General features: G+C 35.7%; 1 protein-coding gene across 4 annotated transcripts; it reads left to right on the forward strand.

Moving 5' to 3' along the window:
* Positions 1-27563, forward strand: LOC113681504 (uncharacterized). 4 transcript variants are annotated; one of them, XM_089212765.1, is made up of 28 exons: positions 1162-1511; positions 3651-3956; positions 4901-5056; positions 6569-6752; positions 7300-7360; positions 7935-7996; positions 8835-8906; positions 9327-9446; positions 10080-10193; positions 10716-10765; positions 11338-11554; positions 12333-12478; positions 13152-13326; positions 14093-14284; positions 15379-15618; positions 16007-16168; positions 16726-16842; positions 17254-17367; positions 17951-18064; positions 18249-18368; positions 18593-18620; positions 19244-19335; positions 19864-19983; positions 21026-21139; positions 21967-22065; positions 23131-23226; positions 24434-24550; positions 25812-27563. In XM_089212765.1, the coding sequence occupies exons 1-28, from the start codon at positions 1449-1451 to the stop codon at positions 25898-25900; spliced, it is 3540 nt and encodes a 1179-aa protein (XP_089068891.1). In that variant the 5' UTR covers positions 1162-1448; the 3' UTR covers positions 25901-27563. The 4 variants fall into 4 exon arrangements, with proteins under 4 accessions (XP_089068888.1, XP_089068891.1, XP_089068890.1 ...); XM_089212762.1 differs by lacking the exons at positions 21967-22065; positions 23131-23226; positions 24434-24550; positions 25812-27563 and adding an exon at positions 1-282 and having other exon boundaries at positions 1296-1511; positions 21026-21286; XM_089212764.1 differs by lacking the exons at positions 1162-1511; positions 21967-22065; positions 23131-23226; positions 24434-24550; positions 25812-27563 and adding an exon at positions 2285-2332 and having other exon boundaries at positions 21026-21284.
* The last annotated feature ends 418 nt before the right edge of the window (positions 27564-27981 follow it).

Genomic DNA, 27981 nt, shown 5'->3' on the forward strand with positions numbered 1-27981 from the left:
AAACTTTGATTGAAAGGTGAGAAAAGTCTGTCATTTTTTACAATAGACGTGCACGCTATTTCTTATCGGTAGCTTCATCATTTGAGCCTGGTAAACTAGGAGGATATTGAAGTGAATGACATTGTTAATCAGCGCATAACACAGGCACACTCAGAGTCGAACCTACGATCTTCCGGTTAGTACTTCGGATACTCTCTGCCACTAACTACGTCCCTGAGACAAACTTCCTGCATACTGCTAGAATAGGAAAAGGATAACTGAGAGAGAAGAATATTTAAGGGGGTAAGTTTCTAAAGAAACTGTGGTGCTGCGTTGGTGGGAGAGTGTAACAAGGTAATTTAGTGTTATCAACTGAGTTGATAGCGTGAATTGGCCATGGTAAAGAGTTTAAAGGCTGACGTTTCGAGCGTTAGCCCTTTGTCAGAGCGAGGATGAAGGCTAACGCTCGAAACGTCAGCCTTTAATCTTTCACAGAGACGAATGTTGTTGGCCGGCGAGGTTAGAGTACAGCTTAGAACTGTTCGCAAGGAAAATTCCGTGTCACTACGAAGATGAGCAAGGAGCTGGTTTTTTACAGTTTTTTTCATATGGAGAGGCCTTGAATGCTGTTGATGAAGGACAACAGCGGTCATTAAGTAAACTTGATACTGAAATAAGGTAAATTAAAAAAGGGTTTTAAACCCGTAGGTAATGTTTCAGGGAGACGCAATGTATTAATCCCAATTCTGATTGTTTAGTTAATCATTTATTCAGATTTTGCATGGTAAAAATTTTGCATGCACTGTAAGAGTTGAAAGATATGTGTAATGAAGCGTATTTCATTACCTTTAACCCCAGCCGAACGTGTTGATCAGAAACCACCAGAACGTAGTTACTGACTATCGCTGTTTTTTTCAAATATATACTAAGCCTTCATAACATTATATAACAGTGACTTCACGCTGTGTCCTTTTTCGGTGGGTTTCTTCATAGTTTTTATTTCCTTCTCGAACCCGTTTTAAGTAGTTTCTTATTTGCTGTATCAAGACAGTTTACCAAATGTTGTGCGGAATGGTCATGAAAGCCTAGTCAGATTTTTTTTCCCCATGTTTGGTTTTTCTTGGCTATCAAACCGCCAACAAAGCCTTTATTGTCATAATTCTGCCCTATGATTGGTTGAGCGGCATCAACAGTGACATACAAGCTTAAGTTGGTGAGGTATAGTTCAACTCTTCTCCTGAATGACTTGCTTTCGCGTAGCACTTGATCGTTCCTTTAAGTACTAGAAGTTCTCTACATCTAACAAATCTTTGCAGGTGATAAATAATCCCAAACAAGAGGTAGAAAGCTACGCAAACATAAATACGGATTTGTATCTTGCGGCGCTTTTGGAGTTTGTGGGGTGAAAAGGCGGGTTACGGTGCAGTTCATTCATTCAGTGGTAATTGGTGGAGCATTCTTTCTTTCCAATGAGGTTTTGTTGTTGGACGTCTTTGGCTGTCGTTTTGGCGGTATTTCTTGGATTTTATGAGGTAAGTTTGCATTTTTGTGAGAGTGATTTTGCTAAATTAGCTCTCTTCTCTCTCATCAACTGTCCTTGAATTTGCATCAATGGTCCTCGAGTTAAGGAATTTGCTGGAGAGCTAGTTTCATATGGCTTAAAAACCTGCATCACTCGAAATTCTCAGCCGATTGCTCCTCGATTTCATCTTCGTCGGTTTTATTTGCGTTTCTTGTATAATTCTCATAAAATTTTCCTCGAAGGCGTATACTATTGTCGAAGTTGTTATAGGCAAGTTATGTTGAAACAATTTTCTTTCAATTATACAAACAATAATGCAGCCTTATAGTCATTAAGCATTTGTATGACCTTTGATACAGATAAAACAATGTAATAACCTCGAATACTCTCGATATTTTTGTACCTAAAATATGTTATATTGCATTTGTTCTTCGGATGCGTCAGCAAATTTCCACTAACATGTTTTGTTTGTAGTCAATTCTGAATCGACGTGAGTATGTGATCGATAAAATTTTTTGCTTCGAATACGCATTTTCAAGTGACTTTTACGTAAGTCGAAGTGCTGTCAAAGTTGCAACATTGTGAAAGTAAACAGAAGACGTTGTTTCACTCGAAAGTGTAATATAAGATTTGGACAATAAAGCAACTTGTCATTAAAAGATCGGGGCTATGATTGATACACGCGTCTGAGCAGTTAAAGGTCATCTCGAAGGAAATGCGTTTTTTTTTTATGATGCAAACCCCTCATACTAAGGATAAAGCACTTGTTTGGAATATCGTATTTGTTTTTTATTTTGGGGGGCAAAAGATTGCAGATAAAAAGTGGAAAAGGTGACTTTTTTTTAATCGGAAGTTAAATATTTATCTGAATGATTGCATAGCCAAACCATTTAAATGCCATGTAGAACTAAAAGGCTGTGAGGGAAGTCAATTGTTATTTTTATGGTTGTAAGAAATTTCCTGTTTCTCTAAGGTTCACAGTGTGCACTATTTTTCAATAGGACCTTGTGTCTAAGGACAGTTTCCGATTACAAGGTGTCCAGTTACAAATGTGCATGCCATGTTTAGTGCTCACAGTCTGAAGCAGCCAACCTTAAATTGACCCAATATGCTTTAGTCTTTTAAGTCTGTTATGTGACTGCTGAAGGTAGCTAATCCTATGGAGGCGATGAGAAGAGTAATATTTACGATGATACTGATCCTAATGATTTTTCTCAGCAAGTCTCCTTTGGACTATTGATGTTATTCCTCATGTAAACCATTTCAGAAGTTTGCTACGCAAACAATAGTTTTATGATGTCAACGTTTGTGATGTTTATAATCAGTCAGCAGTGGAACATTTTAAATCAAGCGTAGTCCATTATGGTCTTTGTAATTGAATTGCAAGAGGTTGGATTACTCTCCTGCATCAAAGAAATCTAAATATTGGAACCACCAGTATATCACCTAGTATATGAACTAGTTGTGAAAACAACAAATTGTGATCTTTTATAATTTATTTTGATTGCATGTTATTCCCTCATTTCAAACTAGTTTGTGGTTAATGTAGATCAGTGAAACAGAAATACTTATAAATTATTTACCGCACCACACCACTGCAAAGTGGTTTGTGTATGTTCTAGGAAAGTTAGATACACAGATACATATGTAATGTTACGTGACATAGAGCAATCTATCAGACGATCAATTTGGGTTAATTTTCTGATGTGTTTACAATGGGCTTTTTTCAATTACCATAATTAGTTGCTTTTTTTTAGGGTAAGGTATATTTAGTGGATACTGATCTCAAGATCAGTGTGATAAAATCATAGAAAAGTAAAAGGTGCAGTATATCAGGTTTATGACTTCTGACTGTTAATGGTATACTCTACCACTGTCTTGACAACAATTTTTTTTTTGTAGCTTAACCCTTTACATCCTAACATCATCAGGGATATTCTCAATACTGTTCTCTATATATTTACTAAGGTGCAGAAAAGGAGAATTTATGTAACAATCATGAACCACACCATAATTAAATGGAAAAAAGTACTAACAGATGATTTTTAATCAAGTATGAATTTTAAACACACTTTGTACCAAGGTAGACTTTTCAGCTTGTTGTTTTGGGTGTGTTCTAATCAGTTGTTTTGTCTCCTTTTTATTGCAGAATGTTTGTGCAAAGGGAACTTTATCTATTCAGTTGCTAGATTACAATAATCCCCGTTCAAAAGATTACAATGGAGATTGCTGTGACTGTTGCAGTTTTTTCGGGTCGTGCCCAAATGATTGTGAAAACTTTTTTAAGCTGACTGTTACCAAATATCCATACACAGTCTTCACTGCTCTCTCACCGTGGGCTCGATGGGAGACTTACATCATGGGAGATGACAGTTTTTCTTTTCCCGGATTTGGTGACACTGTTGGTAATGGTCTTACAAACCCCTTGATATATCATTTCAATCAAAGATGGCCGGTAAGGCTTGTATGCTTTCTTTTCGTCAGAAATTATTATGAATTGCAGTTATTGTGGAATCTTGCTAACATGAATTGTGAACCTCAAAAAATATAGAGAAAGTTTAAGTAAGCTGATGGTGATACTTTTTGAAAAATGAGACATCTGAAAAGTGATTGATTCTATCGTGGTAGAAATTGGCTTCACGGTTAAGTAAGTAAGGAGTTCCACAAGGCAAATGAGTTAATAAGGCTTTATCTTGATAATTACCATATGATAAATGTCAGTGTCATTACTCAAGTAGACATCATCTAACCTAAGAATGGCTACAAAGGACTTGCATTTATGTAGTGTAAAAAGTAACTCATTGCTAATTAAAATATGTTTTGGAAAGTTGAGAGGAAGGTGGTGAATTTTTAACTTTAAGTTGGTTATGTAGCAAAGTGTGACAAAATGTGACAAGCAATTTTAGATAACATTTGATTATGCAATTATAATTGGAAATGTGATCTTTGTGTGATCCATTGTTGTTAAAGTAAGTGTGAAAACATCCTATTGCGTGTCGCATGGGATGTCAGATATAATTCGTGCTTTCCACAGGAACGCCTAGTTCCACAGGATTTGCGTGAGTATTCAACCATATCTGTGGAATGGTGGTTATGTCGTGATGAAGTTGTTTATCCCAACAGAAACTCCATTCATCCTCTGTACTATAAATCAAGAATTAGCTAGCTACCATTATGTATATAAAAACATTGATTCAAGGAATAAAGTAGATTCAGTTGATTGTACAGTAGTTGCATGTGCCTCTCTTGGAGAGTTTGCCCCAATGAGCCAAAGGTTGACCCAAGCTTCACAACAGTGCAGCTCTAACTGATAACTCAACTGTGGTTTCACTACAGTTAGTTTGAACTCTTATTTGAATCATTTGAACAAATGATTGCTTTGCATGTTTATTTCTTCAGGGTGCATTTTCTATTGCTCTGGATGTGTGGGACTCAGATTCTGGCAATTTTCTTGGTATTGGATTTGCAGATGATCTTATTGATGTAATTCAATCAGACATTTCTACTGCACCAGCGCAGAAAGATTTACAAAGTTCTGTAGCTAAAACAATTACGGTAAGAAGAAACGTTTCCATTTTGATCTATTAATTCTTTCACCCTCAGCCGTGACTGAAAAAGGAATTTCTCCTAACAATGCATGTTAAAAGCAGAGATACCATAAACGTCTATATATAAGCCACATCTGTAGATAAGCTGCACCCCCGATTTTGAAGTGCAGAATTTTTAAAAAAATAAAAACAATACAGTTTGAAGTTTCAGTAGAGTTGTATTGCTACAAATCAAGGTTTTGAAACACCGACATAGAAGTTGTGGCTATCTTTCATGGATAAGCCACACCCTTTATTTTTGGCTTCAATTTTGTGAAAAAAAGTGCGGCTTATACATGGACGTTTATGGTATGTGTAATGTGAGTATAGAGGGATATCTATCAGCCAGGATGACTTCTTTAACTTAACCCTTTAACCTGTGAGAGTGATTGGAATATAATTTCTCCAGCAGGTCTTACTGCTGAATCAAACATTTAGGTCATAAAATTAAAGGGAATGATCACCATGATTTACATATCAATTCTTCACACTGTGTGCTATTCATTTTTATAACCCTTTAGTGACTGACAGTTTATTACTTGTTACAGCAATAAAAGAAATGATTATCAACCTGAGAAGCTCTTGATAGATGAACAAATTCTCCTTGTCAGCACTGTAGGAGATTTATAGAGAACAGTATGAAGAATGTTGATACATATGTAAGGGTGCAAAGGGAAAAAAACACATTCTCAGAGCTGAAATTATAAAAAGTGTATTTTATATGGTGTAGAGAATTGGATATGCACATCTCGAGAGTGAAAGAGTTAAGAAATTTGCAGAAGCAGTAAAATAGTGTTAAGTAATGGTAACAGAAGAATATTATCCATGTCTGAATAATAATTTGTTTGGTTTCATTAATTGAATTGATAATGTGACCACTCTATCAAGTTTTAAAGCTAATGTTTTAGCCTTTCATCAGAGTGGATAGTTTTTGAAGGACTAATGTTTGAAAGGTAAACTTAAGAATCTCTTTACTGTGTCCAATTCACATTATCAACTCAATTGATTAAATCAAATTATCTCGTAATACCTTCCACCGGTGCAGCACTACTGTTTCCTTAGAAACTTACCCTCTTTATGGATAAAAGATAACTCAGGTCATGTAAATTTCTACAAAGGGATTTCTGCTCAGCAGCCAGAGAATTATCTTATCTTCAGTGCCTAGAGAAAACCTTGAAGAAGCAAGTACAAAAAGATAGAAGTTTTGGAAATGAAAAAAGTTAAACTGCAGTGATAGTTGCCTGCAGTATTTTTTAGGGGGTACTGACTTGAAAGACCAATTTGATATGCAATGGTTTTCTTTTCAAAGAAGTCATTTCTGATTTGGGACAAGTTCTGATTATATCCCTATTTAAAATTGTCAATGGTGCTGACGTTTCAGGGGTGTGTTGTTCAAATTGAAGGCTTGTGGCAAATCAGCAGTCTTTTGTTTGGTGATGAATTCTTGGTTTCTTCATTTGTGTAATGTTCTGATCATCAGCTGACAGGCAAGAGGTCAAGCACAAGAATTTTGGTCCGCATTTACTGTGATGCTAATTATTATGGAACAGACTGTAATACATATTGTGTTGGGCAGGATGATAGCAGCGGCCACTACAAGTGTGATGGCCAAACTGGTAACAAGGTCTGCTTATCAGGCTGGAGAGGAAGTAACTGTCTGATACGTAAGTAGGGACTTAACATTTGGAGCCCTAAGTCAGAGTGACTGGCATCTAATTTCTCCATACGATATCACTCCTGAGTCACACGGTAAGGTTGCAAGAATAAAGGAAATGATCCTTAACAAGAGAAGCTCTTGATTGTCAACAGATTCTCTTTGTCAGCACCTTAGGAAATGTATAGAGAACAGTATGGAGAATATGCATACTGATGTTAGGGTGCAAAGGGTTAAGGAAAACCAAGACGGTGATATCAACAAGAACATAGCAAAACAGAAGATTTCATGGGCAGAACAGCTCAGCGTGTGTGCTTAGCATTGAAATCCTTTAAGCAAGAGTTGTTTTTCTACTAATTAAGGATGAAAGCTACTTGCCAAAATGTGGTTACTAATTTTGAGAACCAAGAGAAACCTGAAATATCACCAGTAACACTCCCAAGGAATATAGTATTGGAAGCCTTTTCTTTTTGACCAAGTTTATTTTTTCCTGTAAATGGTGCTTGATACTTTTATTCTAGTTAGAATCAGTTTTAACTCTCTGATCTTCTCCTCAGCGATATGTTCCCATGGGTGTGATCCAAATCATGGTTCTTGTACAAAGCCCAATACTTGCAAGTAAGTAATTAAGTGAGACCTTAGTCATCACACCTTCATAGCTGTGTCTTCAGGGCAGAATTTATATCTCCTTTGATGTTTTAATTTTGTATCTCCTCTTTTGAAATATTATTTATGCAATGAATTTCAACTGTTGCATTAAAAGTCAGAGACTCTCACAACCCATGCAAAAGGTAAAATTGAAAGAACTGATTTCTATAAAAAGAAATGTAGCACAGAACAAATGTTTTTCTTAGTTATAGCAGTATGACTAAATTTGGCTTGGCAAAAAAGATGACCAAACTAGCCTTTTTGTGATAAAAGAGCCAAGATTGTTTTTATATAATAGGTCTTGGTAACCAATATGGTTGCATTTTTGAAGGAGGATGGACACCTCAATAACACCTTTGGACAGAAAGTGTATCTTGGCATATTTATTGTACCATTTTTGTATGATTTTTTTAAAGTTAACCATGTATAATTCTTTTCTGTTCTATTTGTAATGAGTTAGTGAATTGTCAGTGAAGATAGAATGATATCAAAAAATTGTAATATTACTGTACTAAGGTTATACTGTTGTTTCTCTCCATTTTAGCTGTGAAGATGGTTGGCAGGGTGCTCGTTGTGCAACATGTGTAAAGAAGCCAGGATGTACTGGTTAGTGAAGGAACATACTCTGCCATTTATGAAAATGCTTATTAATGATGTAATGATGCATTCCTCACTTGTCTGATACTATTATTGACACTGTGACCCTGATGGATGTCATGATAATGTCAATGAATACAACATAATGGCATTAATGACAGCAAAATGATGTGACATGGAGCTTAGTGATCAGTTTTTATTCCCTGAGTAATATGTCACATTATTCATTATCACCTATTGTGCAGTCCCATCATAGCATTTTGTCATGATCATTCTTATCACTAATATTAAATTCTTGACACCATGATGGGGATAATGGAAATGATGATGGCAATTAAAGATATGCAGGGTGTGTGCTGGGTGCTTGCTTGCTTTTTTAATATTCAAGGATTACAAGCCCTACACATATCTTTTGGCATTGTTCATTGACTGCACCAAGCTTTGCTTTGAGCATTTAGTCGCTTAGAAAAGGATTACTTGTCATCTTAACTTGTGTGTGGATTTTCAAGAAACAGTTTATAGTTATTGCTGATTATCTTTGTCACCAAATAAATGTGATGGCCTTCTTGGGTTCAAAAACTTCATGACCCTTATAACTCTAGATCTAAACAATGACTATCTCCTACAATGTTTTATAAAAGGTGCTGGTTGAAATAAGATGGAGAGCTAGTAGAGTACTGTTACTGTATATTTTGTGAAAGTTTTGGATTCAGTGAGATAATGTAAACTACACATTTTTAAAAGTGTGAAGGGGAAACCACTCCCCCCCCCCCCCCCCCCGTTGTTTCCTTTCCCTCTGGGTGGTATCAGACCCTTTAATTTACCTTCACTGTTTATTGATTGACAGCTAATGGTTTCTGTGTAAATGGGAATGACTGTGTTTGTAGTCCAGATTGGACAGGGTCTGACTGTGGACAAGGTATGATTGATGAAACTTGGGTTTATTATTTTTTTTGAAGAGTTTGTGTGACTCAATGTGCCTTTTTATTTTTTTTAGTTAGAAAGAGCCTCATTTGACTTTTTCTTTAAGCACAAAAACATCCCATAAATACTTCTTGTCTTTCCAATTTCCTGTGATTTACAGTTAGTAAGTTGCATGAAACTCAACGATAAACTGATCCTGTGACTTCTGTGATGTGTTTGTGTGTTTTTATAATATGATATTTGAAAATATGGCTGACAACCATGGAATGATTAAAATTTTTTATTATAACTGTTTATACTTTGAAGACATTTCTATTGTATATTTCACAATATCAAAATATATCTCCTTTCCCACAAATCGTGTGTCTTTTGTATTGTACATCATGATACAGTTACTTGTCTTTTTACATGTCAGACCTTAACCGTTGCCGAGATACAAGCCTTTGTAAAAATGGTGGTACTTGTATCAACACTGACCCTGATAAGTTCCGGTGTGATTGCCAACCTGGCTTTACTGGTGACCAGTGCCAAACTGGTGAGTACTGCAACTAAAGTTAAGATGGAAGAAACATCAATTAAACGATCAATGAGCCAGTCAGTCAACCAATCAATGAGGCTATCAGGTTGGGGACACCTGTGACTTAAACACATCTTGCGCCATGGTCCTTCACGAGATTCCATTGGTCTTCAAGGATCATACAATGGTTGTAATGTGTTCAGTATAATAGCTTTTTGTGGGACAACTAACCTTGATACAACCAAGCTTAGGAGACCAAAGTGAGAAGTTACAAAATAGCCCTAAGTTGGTACTCCAGAGATGTCTGCAGAAGTGTGCGCCCATTTGGTGGAGGTTGATTGAAATGGCTGGCATACCTTGATACATAGCTCCTTTAAAGGGATGCATTTTACATGAAACTTTAGGACGCTAGGGTTGTTGATTAAGTGTGTGCTTGAGTACCATACATTTAAACTGATTTAACAGTAGCACCAAAGAATCTGAATTTTTGGAATGTATAGTAGATTTGATTTCCAGACAATTTTTTACTTGTTCATCCAAAATTGATCACAGGCAAAATGTATTTCTTTCTTTGATTTTATATTTTCCTTTTATGTTCATGACCAAAAGATTCTTTTTGTCTCTTATGTTTTTTTTGGTTTTTTTTTTCAGAAATTGATCTTTGTGCCAGTCATCCATGTGAAAACACTGGAACATGTAAAAACTTCCGTACATATTACACATGCTCTTGTCCTCCTGGATTTCAAGGTGTCAACTGTGAGACAGGTAAAGAAATTAGATGAACAGACAACAAATATTGAGACAAAACTTTTGTAACCAGAGTGATTGTATATGATCTTGAAGTTAAATTTTATAACTATTGTGAACAGAAAACATGCCATGCTTATTGTTACAGGGTTGATCTTGATTCAGAGAGTTCTGAGGTTCTTTAGATTGAGAAATATTGATCCTAGATGAAATTTGCTTGATAATAGGAAAAGGAAGTGATTGTGAACTTATATGCAATGGAAAAGGCTGTCAAATATAGTTTTCAGTAACTATGTTTAGTTAACCCTTTCACTCTCATGATTGACCAAGATTGAATTTCTCCTTTCAATATCAATACAATATAAACCAGATAAGTGATGAGAACAAAGAAAAATATCAATTTGAGGATAATTAGTCGATCCAATATGAAATTCTCTGAACTAGCATTATAAGAATTGTATGGTTGACAGTAAGGAGAACTACAAATTTGATCTGGGAGTTAAAGGGTCAAACACTCCTGGTTGGTCTTTTTTTTTGCAGATATTGATGAATGTAAGCAAGACAAGTGCAGAAATGGAGCTACATGCAAAGTAATTTTAATTATTTACTATTGATACAATAATTAATACATCGCAATTGTATTGTGAAATAATTCTTATTTTGACACTGTAAGGTTAACACTTTATACCCAACATCAGTATGCTAAATCTCCATACTGTTCTCTACATGTTTTCTGAGGAGCTGACAAGGAGAATTTGTTTAAGAATCAAGAGCCTTTTTAGTTTGTGATCATTTCTTATATTCTAATGACCTTCATGTTTGTTCCAGGGGTGATATTGTAAGGAGAAATTAGGGGGTCAAAGGATCAAACCAGCTAATGAGCTTTCCCCTATTGTCAAATAAGTGTGATTTTCAAATCCTTATTACCTGAGTTTTTGGGAAAAATCAGACATCCTCAGAACATCACTTCATATGATTTGGTAGAATTGTATCTTATTGTAGAAAAGCATGGGTCAAACTGCTATTAATAATTTTTTTTCCTGAAATTCATTTTAATTCCAACATTAATATTAAATCCTTATTTCTCCATTCCATATCCTCTCCATCTCAAGAAGCGTACTTTATTTACATTTACTCTGATCACCATTTTCTCCCGCCAAAGGATATGGTTAATTCTTATGAGTGTTCCTGTGCACCTGGTTATACTGGTGGCAACTGTGAACATAACATTGATGACTGCCAAGGATCTCCATGTCAAAACAATGGAACTTGCATTGATCAGATCAATGCTTATAGATGTGTCTGTCGTCAAGGTTTTAATGGTAGCAATTGTGAGACAAACATTGATGACTGTACACCTGCTGCCTGTAGCAATGGAGGTAGGGTGTGGTGAACTGCCTTTTATTTGACCAATAAGTAATTTCTCCTTACAGTATGAGTAAATTTTCAAAGAGACAAGTTATGAAAATTAAGAAGTTGAGAAGCATAAACATCCTAAGAGTTAAAACTGACCTCTCATGATCCAAGATAGGAAAATTTTATAGACAGTGATAATTCTGTGGTCCTAGAAGCTGAAAGAGTAAGGTTGCAAATTGTTACTTTCACTCTTTTAGTATAGAAAAAATATCATAAGGGAACTCTCAAGTGTAGCTCCTGTGTCTGTTAACTACAGCTCCTGTGCCACTGGACACTGAGACCCTTAATCTGTGACTTGCAACCTTAAACTCCTACTAGTGACTTGAGACTTGTAAACCTCCATTTGTGACCCATGACCTGTGCCCTCATCCCACGTCGTTTTGGTGGTGTCACAAAATAGGTTTTAATGTTACTCACTTACGGTATTTGTTCTACATCTTTAAATTAAAATATAGTTTTGTTATGACCTGTGACCCATCATCCAAAACCCAAAACCCACAACCCCCAACTGCAACCCAGGACCTGTGACCAGTGCCTATCTCCCTCTTTCCCCCCCCCCCCCCCCCTTCTTACCTGTAACCCATGACCTGCTTGCGACCCACGGCCCAACCCATGTCAGACTAATGGCCACCTAAACGTAAAGATGCAAAGTATGCGAAATAACAAGACTCTCTGGAGGTGAAATATCTTGCTAATCTTGTATTTGACTTTTCATCCATGTTATTATCTTTTCTTTGAAAGGAACTTGTCATGATGAGGTAAATAACTTCCGCTGTAGTTGTTCAGAAGGATACCTTGGAAGGACCTGTAGTAATGCCACAGATGAGTGTTCTACTATGCCATGCCAAAATGGAGCAACTTGTACTGATTTGCATCGTGACTACAATGTAAGAGCTGTTTTGTTCCTTTTTGAGGTGGCAAGTGAAATGGATGGAATGATGCATGATTTTATGTTTCCCTGATTTTTCATTTTGAGTTTAATTCAAGAGAAAAATTACCTTGTTGACTTTCTAAACATTTTCCAAAAGTTCCTACAAGAATTGACTTGGAAGTGTTGACTTAATTAGTGAAATCAAAAATGGTGAATATGAATGTGATCTTTGCAGTGACTTAAATGTTACTGAAACATTTCAATTGTTTTCATTGTGAGACTTTCATCAATCAGTTGGAAGCAAATTTTGAACAATTCTTTGGGTGATCAAGGAATGTTATAGAATTTAGCCCAGTCATGTATTAGCTTTTGGTGCTCCTATTGGGTCTTTTGCTTGTTAGCATCATTCTACAATGTGGAATCATTTGCTCACTAGAGTAGACTCTTCATTTTTAAACTCCTCCTTCAAAACATGTGTCTTATGCTGGAAGGACTTGACAGTTCCAGTTCAAGTGCTGCATAGGCAGGGTTCAAGTTGCCCACCCCTGGGCACAGACAATGGTCAAATGCCTGCGGCTTAACTGGGGAGATGTTGAAGCTTCAAATTAATCACCAGATTAGTTAGATGTTTTTCTTGTTTGTAGTCTGCATTTGTAAACACTCTTTGATCAATTGATCAAACCTTGCAGTGCTCATGTCCTGCTGGTTTTATGGGCAAAGATTGTGAAACCAACATCAATGACTGTATTTCACCATCGCTGTGTGACCATGGAGTCTGTCAAGATGGCATCAACAACTTCACTTGTGACTGTCATGAAGGATATACAGGACGGCATTGTGAGATCAACATAGATGATTGTCAGGGTAGGTGTTCTTTTCCCTTCTTTTCTTAAACCCTTTAACTCCTGGAAGTGATTAGCATGTAACTTCTCCTTACAACATTCATACTTTATCAGCAGACAGGTGATGAGAAACCTTAAACTTATCAGGTAGCAGTTTTAATCTTGATCAAACACCAAATTCTTGTAACTAACTTACAAAGAAACATGTCACAGGCAGAGGGGAGAATTTACAAAACAATCTTGGGAGTTAAAGGGTTAAAAGGAGGTGGTGTGGCTGAGCGTGCTGGACCTGTAATCTGGTCTGTTGCCCTTAGTTCAACTCCTAGGCTGCACTATGCAAATAGCCAATTGATCTGCCTCCTGCCTCCTGCGAGTTGGAGTTTTCAAGCACTTTATCTTTATTTGAAATGTTTCTTTCTTTCTTTCTTTTTTTTCATGCTGTAAAGTGCTTAGATTCTTGCAATAAGAGCTAGTATTAATATAAATTATAAAATAATGTATTTATTGTTAATATTTAACAACTTACAGTTATTTTGCCACAGATTGTAATATTGTCAGTATCAGGGGGCCCCTTTCTTGAAAATCTGGTTTGTTACTGAGGTTCCAAACTGCTGTTTCTTTTTTTTTGTTTGCTGTGCTAACATTTCTAGAAGATTATTAGAAATATTCATAATCTGACTGTTAATATGACTAGTCCATTGATTTCACATTGAGAGGCTTTTTTATGTAGTTAGGGAATACATTTTCTTTTCTATCAATTTTAATGTGCTTTTTATTTCCTTTTCTAGGTAATATGTGTGTGAATGGGGCCACATGCGAGGATGGAATAGCGCAGTACTCATGCAAGTGTGCCCAGGGCTTTGAGGGAATTTATTGCCAAAACAACACTGATGATTGTGTATCAGCTGTTTGTCTGAATAATGCAACTTGTGAGGATCAGATTGCAAATTACACTTGCAACTGTAGTCTGGGCTTTACAGGTGAGAAGAGAAGACCTCATGGAGTAGACATGAAGTCAAGTTTATTTAACTCTTTAAACCCTAAGAGTGACAGGTGTCTGTGTCTTTGTTATATGAATCAAAACAGTAGATCCCATGTAGCAGTGCATCTTTTTGGTACTAGATTACCGAAGAATTCAAAGGTGATGAGACAATCACAAACACACTTGGCTGTGTCTCATGTGCCACTTTTTGTTCTCACCTTATTTTGACATCATTTGCAATCTTTTATTGAACAGATGCATACCAACATAGAATCTTGGAATCTTTTTTTCTAAGTCAGGGCGTGAAATTGCACCTAATACAGGCGCCAATGTGCCTAAATTTTTTACTTTGGCGACCAAATCCTGAAAGTTAGGCGCCAAATTGGCGACTAGAACGTTTCATCATAATCTTACCAAGAGATATAGTGAATTAAAAAGATTTGCAAAGATAAATCCGCGGCAAACTTCCTCGTTAAGTTTGTTTCCAAAATGTAGCACATGCATCTCGAGCGATAACTAGACGCCATCTTGGATTTAAATGAGCCTGAACGTTGTATATCATCCATCCTAGTGTCCACTTTGTAGCACGTTAAAGATCTTTTCCCTAACTTAATTTTGGAGGGTCTATCTTGAACGCTGACAGCGTAAAGAAAGATTTTGTTTGTCTTTGAAAATGGCGACCAACTTTTTTTGAATTGGCTACCACTTTGAAGAATTTAGGAGCCAAGAGGCTATCAGAAAAAAAAGTTAATTTCACGCCCTGTAAGTGGATAGTTAATTGACAGTGCTGCCATGCAAAAAGACAAATTAAAAAATCAGGGTTGATGGAGCATAGTTATACTATTACCATTTGTCATTGATAGTTAAAAGAAAGTTGTTTAACTGGGAGGAATTTGTTTTGACAGAACTTGACAATGGTTTTAGGTTGATGAATCCTAAGTGTTTTTGTCTTTTTGAGAAAAGCCTGCCGAGATAAAAGGAGATGTTAGGTATCTCAATTAAATCTCAAATATTTTCAGCAATAATTTGGATGCCTCATTTGAATTATTTCCAAGAATGTTCTTATCTTGCAATATCATTTGTCACTTGTAGGTTGTCATTGTGAGTCCCCAATAGACTACTGTGCAGAGAGGGGTTGTAACAATAGTGGGACCTGTATCAATGAGCGTGCTGATCGACGTTGTCTCTGTCCTCCTGGGTACAATGGTTCTAGTTGTGAAATTGACCCTTGTATGATGAGACCCTGTAACAATGGCACTTGTACTTTGAGAAGTGATGGTGGCTACAAATGCAACTGTCATGAAATCTTCACAGGGCCACACTGTGAAATTGGTAAATACAGACATTGCTTTTATTATTTACTTGAAATTTGCAGTGGTCAGTGGTTATTTATTAAAAGCCAGATTGAAAGGTGCCAGAGCACATCTTGAGTTCTTGGTGTAAAGTGTAGAATTTTCAGAAAGCTAGATGTCTCCCTTCTGGTTTCCACTGAATCTATGAATTATGATTAAGTAGGATTATCATAGGATCTCTATATAGAAGTATATTATTCCAAAGTTAATTAGGTGTAGAGAAATTTTAGAAATTGCAAAAGGTTTGGACGGAAAAAAGTAGAATGAATCTGACTTTAACCAAGTGCATGACTGTGCTCTAATCACCCATTTCAGATTCTGTGTGGGAGGTTAAACTGATATAATTACTAACTCTTATCTTTCTCTAGACATTGACTACTGTGATCCTAGAAATGACATATTTTCCCAAGAGGGTCAGGGATCATGGACAGAGTTTGGTTACTGTGGACAGTATGGAACATGTGTTGATGGTGTCACATCATATTCATGTCAATGTGACAAGGGCTGGACTGGAAAAAAGTGTGATGTTGGTATGAAACTGTCATTGAATTAAGCAATCAAAGATGCAAGTTTGTGAAAATTAAGAAATCATGCCCCCAACTTCCTCCTTAAAGTAATAATTTAATTGACATCTTCCTTCTCATCTATCCAAATTCAACTGAAGATCATTCAGGTGGACACTGATAATGGAAAAGTGAACAATTTCACAAAAATACTGCCGTTGTTGAAAAGAAAACCAGTTGTTTTCTCTTTAGTAATCAAAATTACATTTACTTGATTTTGCCTCTGTTATAGAATATTTTCCAAATATACTTCTGTTAAAAGGATATGTGAAACTGTAAAAGAGACCAGGCTATCATTTATGTATCATATGAAGAAGACTATTCAACAATCTGGGAAACTTGGCATTTACAGTCTTCAAGACCTCACTGTTAACAGTGTATTCATGCTTACTAAAAAATCTAGGCCATGTAGCGGTAACAATTCCCATCTTTCATTTCCTTTAGAGAGAGTTTTACTAAATTAATTGTTGATTTGAACTTATTGATTTTACTTCTTTTTTTGTTGATTTGTTTTTATGTTGTAGATATAAATGAGTGTGCCCCAAATCCATGTCAGAATGGGGGGCAATGCGTGGAGCAATTTAATGCAACTTATGTATGTGGGTGTGCTGCAGGCTATGCTGGAGTGAATTGTACAGAAAGTATGTTGCTTTTGTTTTAATTTGAAAAATTTATGTCTTTAGCAGCTGATATACATGTATCAGAGAATTATATGTACCAAAAGTTGATTTATTGTCCAAGAAATTAATTTCTCCTTACAATATCAATACAATATCAACCACATAAGTTATGAGAGTAAAGAAAAATATCAATTTGGGGATAATTAGTTGATGCCATACTAAATTCTCTGAACTAACACCATAAAAATTGTATGGTTGATAGTAAGGAGAAGTACAAATTTGATCTGGAAGTTAAAAGGTTAAAATTTAATACCCCTTAGAGATGCCTAAAATGGTACTAATGTGTCAAATGTCAATTGTCTAGATGTTAGTTGGGTTTTTCTATAGATACTTTGAAAAATTAAGGGTTACTTCAATTTTTTACCTTGTTAGATATTGATGACTGTAGAAATAATTCGTGCCAGCATGGCTCCACTTGTATGGACAGACTCCATGGGTATGATTGCATCTGCCCATCTGGACTGAAAGGAATTCACTGCCAGTCAAGTTAGTATCGAGTTAAGATTGTTTAGTTGTTTCTCCAGGATCTAAGTTGAATCAACCTTTCAACACAACACAGTTAACTAAAGGGTTGAGAATGAGACAGTTCATGAAAATATTGATGTGGAAGATACATATGGTGTCCCAGTGGTCAGTGTGGTGGACTGTGGGTCAAGATGTGTGGGTTTGTGAACTGGGCAGGTCATTGTGTTGTGTTTATGGGCAGTACACTTAATCCTTTAAACCCTGAGAGTGACCAGCATCTAATTTCTCCTTACGCTAACACAGCTGAATCATTCATTAAGATCATGAGAATAAAGGAAATGATCTCCAACTAAAGAAGCTTTGATTGCAAAACAAATTCTCCTTGTCAGTACTAAATGAAATGTATAGAGAAGAGAATGGAGACTGTGGATACTGAGATTAGGGTTGAAAGGGTTAACTATCATGTTAACCAGATGCAAATGAAGTTACAAGATTTTTTTTTTCTTAAACCCAAAGGTCAATGTACTGTGCGCCCTTAAATTTTAGGATATCATTCTTTGTTTCTGGAGATGGCTTTTTTGTAATCTTGTGTCGTATGTTTTAGACTCATCTTGGTGTCAAGATCCCAGTCCATGTCTTAATGGTAACTGTACAGATGTAGGAGATAATTTTACCTGCAGCTGTGAAGATGGTTTTGAAGGAGATAGGTGTGAAATCGGTGAGCAGCACAAGATAAAACAAAAATTTAATTTACTTTCATGGTTTAATTTGTTTCTGTCGACAATTGGAAATTTATTAGAGAGTATACAAACATGCAGATGTGATGTATTTTAAACTCTTATTTGTGATATCTACACCTTCTTGTTGATGAAATATTGTGATCTATTTTTTTTCCCCATTAGATATCAATGAGTGTGTAAACTCATCTCAACTTTGTGGTCAAAATTCTGTTTGTCTGGACCTGCCAGGTGGCTTTAAGTGTCAATGTAACGATGATTACACTGGGGACCGCTGTAGCACAAGTATGAACTGCTAACTTTTAAACCTCTTTTACAAATCTGTGAATGAAGGCTAGCTTTTCTCAGCAAAGAGTTCTAAAATGCAAAGTCAGTTCAGTGGACCCAAAAGCCCAGTCCTGTATAATTATTTTTATAGTTATAAGACTTGCACCCACTTTAATCTAAAGGCAGTGATTGCATTGATTTTTGTGTCAGTGTCATTCAACCCAATTTCTTTCTTTATCTAGGAATCAATGATTGTGAGCCAGACTCATGGTAAGTAAAGTGTGGCAACACTTGGATGAGTGTAACCCAATTCTGTCTGGTTTAGTACAGGTGATTAACAGAATCAGATGGCTGCAAAGGGAGAGTCCAATTTGTTACTTACAAGTATGATTACAGTCAGAATTGGATAACATGAAGCCCTGTTACCAATTAATGAAACCATGAAAAAATTTGAGAAACAAACTAGTCACTGGTTATACATTTTTGTTAAAAAATAACTGTTAAATTGGCAAAATGCTCAGTCAACAACAGTGCACACATGTGATGCATACTGTCCAGTTATAGGGGCATGATCTGTACACTGTCCAATTACAATTCGAACACTTACACTGTCTTATTGGTGCTCAAAATGGGCTGGTGATAACCAATCACATTTGAGAATTTTGTTACAGTTACCAAATAGTGTTACCAGTTAGTGGTCTTTGTCTTAAAGTTGTTTCTGCATTCATGACCAAGTCACAGAGCTGTTAAAACTTTATATTCTTGTGTATTTAATATAAAGGGACCAGAGGTCTTGCCAATTTTTCTGGATGGGGTGTCCATCTAGGGATTCCTGACCTTCCTGCCAGAATAGACAGTCAAACAAACACAAGTGACTATTTTCTGTTTTGCAGTATGCATGGTGGTACATGTGTAGATGGTGTGCGATCTTTCACCTGTAAGTGCATCAAGGGCTTTTATGGGGACAGATGTGAACAGGGTCAAGGTCAGTTGATTTTAGTTTCATTACTGCTGATAATGTTCATCAAGCCAAAATTGAACAACAATTTGTCACAAAGTATGCTCAACCATGATGATCACAATACATAATGAACTGTTACTGTCCACTTCATGCCTTCTATTTCAACAGAGCTGCGTGCATGTGCTTCATAATTATTTCCATTAAGCATGTAGATGATGTAAATATGTGTCTTGAAGCTGCAGAGTGAATTTCTCAAGGGACATTGTTTCAACTTCTAGGTTAAAAATGCTATGAAACAATTATTTTGCTCATGGGTCAGCTGTGTGGTCATTGAGATGTTTAGCTCTTGGGATGATGAAGAGCACTCTAGAAGCATCAGAGCGAACAGCAAAGGGGCTAATGCTCAAAATGTCGGCTTTGAAACTTTTTGCAGTGGTCAATTTGCATTATCAACACAGTTGATAATACTTAGTTAACCTGTTATGACTATGGTTAAGTGAAAAGGTACATGACCACACATAAATCATGAGAACTTTAATGATTTTTGTTCAGATATCAATGAGTGTGAGGCAGCAGACTCTCCTTGTCCAGTAGGACATGATTGCATCAACAATTTGGGAAGCTATGCTTGTTATTGTCCAAGGGGATTTGAAGGCTCGGCCTGTGAAATTAGTAAGTTATTTCAGTTCAATTAGAAGCCTGTTAAATTTTTCCACCAGATTTATTCCAAAAAGAGCATTGAGGGGAAGAAAATGAGAGAAATCATACCCTTGATATAGAGCCACACCGCACAGAAAAGAACACATTACTTTCCCATGATGACTTTCTTTAGTTTTTGACAAATTTTTTTTGAAAATTTTTTTTTACTTGGAGGATGTTGTTGAAGATTGTCAGTATGTTGTTAAAAAGAGCTTTTGAGACTCTTAAGGGAGAAAAAATGAATGTTCCCCCTCAGACCAAATATAAGTTATCATATACAGCACTTTATTCCCATTAAAGTATCCATAACCAATCAATACTTGTTGACAAATTATAACCAGTTGAATCCATTGTTTGGCAACAACATCAGTATCCATTTCCTCCATACTCCTTTCTTTAAATTTCCTTTGGTAATGATAAGGAGAATATATGTAACAATCAAAGCTTCTTATATTGGGGATCATTTCTCTATTCTCATTACTGCAAGGTGAAATTAGATATTAAGTGTCATTCTTAGGGTTTAAAGGGTGATATGAAGATAAATATTTGAATACATCTCAAGACAAGTAATGATAGCAAATCTTGTGTTTTGAATTCATGTCTTAAGCCAATTTAACCCTAAGAGTAACTAGCATCTAATCTCTCACAGTAATGCTGCTGATTCATTCATTAAGAGCATGAGAATTAAAGGAAATGATCACCAACTGAGAAGCTTTGATTGATAGACAAATTCTCCTTGTCAGTATCAAAAGAAATGTATTGAGGAGATAATGAAGAATATGGATACTCATCTTGGGCTGCAAAGGGTCAATAGACATCATTGATCATTGGAAGTTTGAGAACATGTGTGCATGATGGAACATTCTGAAAGAGTAGTTTGGTTTCTTGTCCAGAGTGTTTTTATTATGTAGGATTGGTAATGAGAGGTAAATTTGTATAATTATTTAAAAGTTTTATTCTCGATCAATCCTTCCAGACAGAATTGTCTGATGTTCTTTTTTTAATTTAATTTCAGATACTGATGATTGTAAACCTTCAGTTTGTCAGCATGGAGGAAAGTGTACTGACAAAGTGAATGACTATGTGTGTGATTGTTGTCCAGGATGGAGTGGCAAGAACTGCTCACAGTGTGAGCTTCATTTTGTTTTTTACCTTTTTTTTTTTTAGCATCTTAGATCACACTTCCACAACTTTCCAATTTAAGATCAAAGAAGCTATTCACATTCAGTGGGAGCAACCCACACTTAATTTACAACTTTATCATGTTAATTTAAAACTTTCCTTGTAATTGCATACATTTTTTAATTTCTATTCTTTGTTTTGTCTAATGAGCATTTTGTTATACACGTTAAATTCAACTTTGTACTTTGTATAAGTCAGAACTGAAGATGACAGAAGAACTGCTGAAACATGTATTTTAAAAATGTCATATATTTTCTTAAGTTCTTTTTTCTTTTTTGAGAATCTTTTCCTCTCATCACTATAACAGGAATATCTAGTGTAGAATTAAGGCAAAAAATGATTAAAACTAACAGAGGTGTAACGCTTGTAAGATCAAGTGCATGTTGTCAGTTGTTTTTAGTAATTTTTGTTTCATTCTCCTGCCTTTGATTATGCAATTTTCAAAACAAAGTCATCAAAGTTTACAACTTTCTCCATCATTATCAGATCTTCTTAATATGCAAGCATTTGCAAGAATTGCAAAGGTGGATGCAGGAGGATTTGTTCTCAAGACCCTTTTGTTGCTCCCTTTGTCATTCAATTTCAGCTTTTACACTTTGTTTTGACAAAGTTCTCAGTGACAAGACAGGAGAGATACTCTATGAAGCAAACAAAAATAATCAAAAGACATGGCTGGTTATAGTTGAACTCGTTACTGAGTAAAATTTGTTCTTTATGGTTTTGATTGCAATGCTTTAATCTCAAGTTTGTGATAAAAAAGTATGTTTTTTGTAGTTAATAGTGAAGACGATGTCTGTGGTTGCAACCAGGGGTTATGTGAATGCAACAAGGAAACTCAGACCAGTTTTTGTGTCTGTTTTGAGGGATTTGAAGGTAATTTTATTATTCTATTATTTTCTGGCACTGAGCCACTTCTTTCATTAGTTCTTTGTTCAGTGCCACAATTTTTAGAGTCTAAGCTTAAGAGCAGTTCTAAAGGGTATTTACTGTAGAGTTTGTTTGGTCATTATTTGTGTAATGGACTGAGTATTGGGTAAGGTGCTTATAACCCTTTTACTCCCAAGATCAAATATGAATTCACCACACAGTTTGTTATACACTTTTTATGAATTTTAGCTCTGAGAATATGTTATAAAATCAAACAATATTCTCTATTTGATATTTTCCCCTCTTCTCATCACTTTATAAATTATATGCCAAAACTTTTTGTTGCTATTGTGAGGAGAAATTCTAGTTTGATTACTCTTGGGAGTGGAAGGACTAAATTTCCAGAAAATTTTCGATATCAACTAACTCAAGAAAAATCCCTGGGGTTTGCAAAAGGGAGAGGAAATTTGTTGGGGGGGGGGGGTGGGTGCCAGGGAAAGCCAAAATTCAAGAATGTATAGAGCTGGTAGTTACAGCATTTTGGCCATATTGGATGTTCAAAGCTAGGAAATAATTTGGGTCTGGAACAATGGCAGCTCAGGTAAGGGGAACCATGAAGCTTCCATCAGCCATATTTCAATATTTCTCTTAGTTACATTAAATACCTCTTACTAACTGAGCTTGAGGTCTGTACTGTAAGTTACGAACTGAGTTTTTACCATTTTGGATTTACAGCCCAAGCATGAAGTGTGCAAACCACAAATCCAAGCAGAAAAGACAAAGGTTGCATGATGTACAGTACAAACCAAGAAAACAAGATAATATTAATTATATCTCTGGGTTCAAATAGAAGGGGGACTTTTTCAATTCAAACAGACTTTTGAATATGTGTGAAATATGTAGTGAAATATACAGCCTGCTAAACTGACCAATTGTAGGGAAGGTATTTACTAAGAGATACTAATAATAACTGAACTTATTGCACCATCATATCTAAATTTAAAACTATCATAGAAAATTTAATTTTAAACCTGTTTTCTTTACCTTTGGTGGTTTTTTTGTTTCTGCAAGGTGACAAATGTGAGACAAACACCACAGAGAAAGAAATACTGAGATTAGCAGCTGAAGCAAAGAGAAGGGAAGAGGAAAGATTAAGTAAGCAAAGAGGTAAGACATGTAAAATTAACTCGGAGGTTTTTAGGTGAGCCAATGCAAATAGATGGTTTGGGATAATGAATGAGACTTTGTCAATATTTTTGCCACTAATTGAAATTAATATCAATATTATTGCATTGTGAAGGTTGTCGTCATTATGATGAGAAAACTTGATCTAAATCTGCTTGAACTGAATTGCACGTTATGTTTAAATGTTGAATAGTTGTAATACCATTTCCGCCCTTATTTCATAATTTTAAGAGGCATGTGAAAATAATGTTAAAGCATATAGAAAAAGTCATCCTATTCTCACAGTATTGTCACATTGTTTTTTCATTTTGAAGTCTATTTAATATGTAAAACTTTGTCTCAATCACTTATGTGCTTTAGAAGCTTGGTAGAAATTTTGACTGACCTGACCCTGAATTTAAACTGTGGCCTCCTTCAGAGAACTTGAAAAATGACACATATTTAGTATTATCATATGACCTGTGTGGCCCCACATAGGCAAGCCCATAGAATACCATTACGAAAGCTGAGGTGTGTAGGGCTGGATGGGATGACTTGAGCCAGTCAGGAAAAAGCTCTCCAGCCCTCAGCACTCACACACCCTTGTCACAAAAGTGTCTTGGAAAAGAAAAGAAAAGAGTAAAAAGTTTAGTTTTTCAATGAATTGAGTGTTTTTGTTGTTCTGACTTTAAAAAAAACAAACAAAATTTTCTTACAGTCGAATCTTTTTGGTGGTTGTCCTGTGAGTGCTTGTCTATTGCATACTATCTAGGTTGAAACCAAGTTCTCAAAAGTTTCAACATGTGGTCATATGATAAAATACTTATTAACTGACTTTAGTTGGTTGCTGCACTCAGACCATGCATCATGACCTTGAGCCAAATATTTTCCCGTCTAGCCCTCACACTCAGTCAATAAGTATGTATAACTCACCACCTAATTATGGGGCAAGGTCTTTTTGAGTCTCAATGTTGCAAATGCCTCCAGTTACAATATTATTTTAGATCCCCAAATAAGCCACACTGCTGTACAATTTTTCAATGAAAAGTGGTTCATCTGATTGCATTCAAATGTTCAAATATGTCAGTTAACCTTTCTCAACTATGTTGAGTGGAAGTCTCTAACATGGGTACTTCCTAATTGCCTATACACTAGTTATGGCTTGAAAAATGGTAAGTAATTTTGATTTTCAACATTTCTCTCTACTTAGCTTCCAGGAACAGAAATATTGGTATTGCAGTGGCATTCTCTGTCTTGGGTGTCGTGGCAGGAGCTGCAGCAATGTGGTTCTACATGAAAAGAAAGTCTGGGAAGCCTAAGGCTGAAAGTATGTTAAGTGTAATAAAGTTAGCTTGGAGAGATACACAGTTGAATCACGTTTGATTGCCCATGATTTATTTGTGTTGGATGTGAGCCTAAAACATTAGTTCTAGTCAGCCTATCAAGTCACAGCATATTGGTAAACTTCTTGAAAAATATTGGAAGCAATTTTTTGTTGTTGGTGTGGTTCTTGTTGGATATGCAGTGGCTGAATGTTCAGTGCACTAGACTCTGGGTTGAGAGGTTAGGGTTCAAGACTTGGTTGGGTCAATGTGTTGTGTTGTTGGGGAAGGTACTAATAGGACAGTGTACATGTCATGCTTGTAATTGGACAGTTAAACAGACAGTTAACACGTCATGCCTGTGTAAGTGGACAAAATGCATCATGTGCACACACTGTTGTCTTGCATTTTGCAGAGTTCATTGTGTTTTTTTTTTTTATGAAAATATATTACTGATGTCAATTTTTTCTCTCAAATGTTGTTATAGTTTTGATTAATTGGTAACAGGACTTTGTGTCATTCAATTCTGTCTGTAGTCATACTTGTGATTAACAAATCAGACTCCCGCTTTGTAGTTGTCCAATTTTGTTTATCACTTGTATGATTACAGACTGAATTGGATTCCACTCAGTCCTACTACCACTTTTTTTTGGGTTACTGGCAAATTGTAAGGGAAGCCTGATGAAATACTGGGGGGGGGGGGGGGGGTAACCTTGCAATGAACTAGCATCCCATCCAGGGGTTGGGGGGAGGGGGGGTAAGAATACTCCTGGTCGTCTTATACTACAGAAACTGGGATAAGCTTGGGATGGGTGGACCAGTAGGCCTGAGCACCAACTATACCTCTACCTAGTTGTTTTAGTATGTATTTTCTGTTGTTTTTTTACTTTCTTCATCAGGAGCATTGATGATGAAGGCAATCTTAATGATATTGATTGAGATGACAGTCACAGTTGATGAAAATGATTCTAATGATTTTGACATCTGTTGATGATGGCTAAAATGATAATGATTAGGTTAACCCTTAACTCTCAGAAGTGATTAACATGAAAATTCTCTCTATAATATCTTCACATTATCCAGCAAACAGGTGATAAGAATACTCAAACTTATCAGGTAGAAGTTGTTATCTTGATCTATCACCAAATTCTTGCAACTAATTTACAGTGAAATATGTAGCAGCTAGAGGGGAGAATTATCATCAAGATCTTGGGAGTTAAAGGGTTAAAACATGACTAACCAATAATATTTCTCAATTTTTTGTAGGGTTTGGATTTGATAATGTGGAGGATGTGAACTATGCTGGTGGAGAAATGATGTACACTAATCCAGCCTACAGCACAGCTGGAGATTAGGGCCCTGATGCATTCGAAAAAATAAAACTCTGAGGAATGATAAGATCTAATTTTGAGCACTGGTGTGCCTCTTAATTATTTTTTTTTATGCATTTAACTCATTGACGAAGAAGTAAGAAGACTGTTATTTGCATAGTCTTTTATTTTTATGAAAGCCTGACAAAAAGGTTATATTTTGCTTTACCCATTTGCTCTGGATAATTTACTTAAACAAGTTTTGTGGGCAGAATTTTTATGTCAGTGCAAACTTGTATAATGGAGCCCTCCTAAGTTTAATTAATGGGAACATTTTTTAACTTGTCATGCAGTATTACTGAACGTTTAACTGTTTTTCATTCAATGTTAATGTTATCAACACCTTGCACAAGAGACATGTTGTGCAACAATTTTCATTGTGTAACTTCCCCATATTCTGGGTGATTTTATTTGTTGAAGCCTAGAAAGTGCTGTTGAACCCTGCTCATTCAAACTCGCAAGAGAAAAAAATGTTTCAAGTGAGCAGGGGTTTCAAGTTAGCTAATAGTTAATGACTAGAAAAATGGGGCCAAGGGAATTTGGATCTTGTTTGAGTTATGGGGGGGGGGGGGGGGGGTTTGAGTCAACTGAATTTCAGTTAGCTGGGTTCTACTGTACTACTAAGCATCATGTTATTCAGGAACAACATGACTTCTGATAACGTTAACCTAATCTTTTAAGTTAGCATGTCAAAAGTGAAGAAAATCAGGTTTTTCTTGAATACTAGAGACCCTGAGATTCTGAATGATAAGATCTAATTTTGAGCACTGGTGTGCCTCTTAATTAGTTTTTTTTTTTTTAATGCATTTAACTCATTGACTAAGAAGTAAGAAGACTGTTATTTGATCTTAAGATTCTGAACAGTGAGTGATGTGCTGAAATAAGTGGTAACCATGCTATAAGTGAAGTGACAGTGAACTTAAACAATCTCTGTCACAAATAGTGCATCTTGAAATATTTAGGGAAAAAAGTTTCAATGGCTTCAAGAGGGCTTGACATATTTTGATATTGCTCCTTTCAAGAAGATCCAAGATTACATATTTTGTGATTTCAATCAATTATTAATTAAAGTAATTTTTGTACTAGACAAGTATAGTTTTACAAAACCATCACCACATTTTCTTTGCAAGTTAAACTTAACTACTAGGACACGACAAGTTTTTGTTGTACTTGGAAACAAATTTCCACCAACCATTTTACAGGTAATACATAAAAGGTCAAGTTAATTTATTTTATTTTTGCAGAATTTCATACAAATGTAGCAGTAAACCTTACCTCAAGTACCTTTGGGTTGAGTAATGTTTAAACTATTTATTATCTTGATAAAGGAACAAGATTCGTCCTTAATTCAAGAGAATACTGTGCATTTGTAAGAGATGTCATTGAATCAGTTCTCATAAACAAGGATGCAGTGGTGATCACTGGATGATCACCACTGATGCTGACTTTCAGAGTTTGAAGTGAACTATACATACATAGCATGTATTATAATGACGCAACTCTGAGTGGCATTCAAATAAACAGACATTACCAGAAAACTCAGGAAGCAAACTGGTTGTAACTTTTCTTTGCATCCAACATGACAATGACTATCTCCAACAAATTGTTAATAATGATAATAAATACAATAAAAATATTGCAATCTTTATACTTTTGAGAACTGAAATTTGATTTAGTTTATTAACCCTTAACTCCCAAGTTCTCATTAGTAATTCTATTTGCTGTCTGCCAAATGATTCTCTTTGTTATTTTGGAGAATTTGGCATCAGATTAATTATTAGTCCCATAATTGATATTTTTCCTTATTCTCATCACATGTCTGCATGATATTGTATAGATATAGTAAGAAGAAATTCCATCTTGGTCACTCATGGGAGTCAAAGGGTTAATTCTGTTTATCTGATCAGGAATTCTTCCCTCTCCATGAGTGACCAAAACAAAATGTCTCCTTCCAATTTCAATCTCAATTTCAATCTCTGAACTTACATAAGAATTGTATGACAGACAGTAATGAGAATTACCAATGAAATCTTGGGAGCAAAGAAAATCAGATTGCAACAGCTATT

Source organism: Pocillopora damicornis, chromosome 7 (genome assembly GCF_964200805.1).
Source record: "Pocillopora damicornis chromosome 7, jaPocDami1.2, whole genome shotgun sequence".
Lineage (NCBI taxonomy): Eukaryota > Metazoa > Cnidaria > Anthozoa > Scleractinia > Pocilloporidae > Pocillopora > Pocillopora damicornis.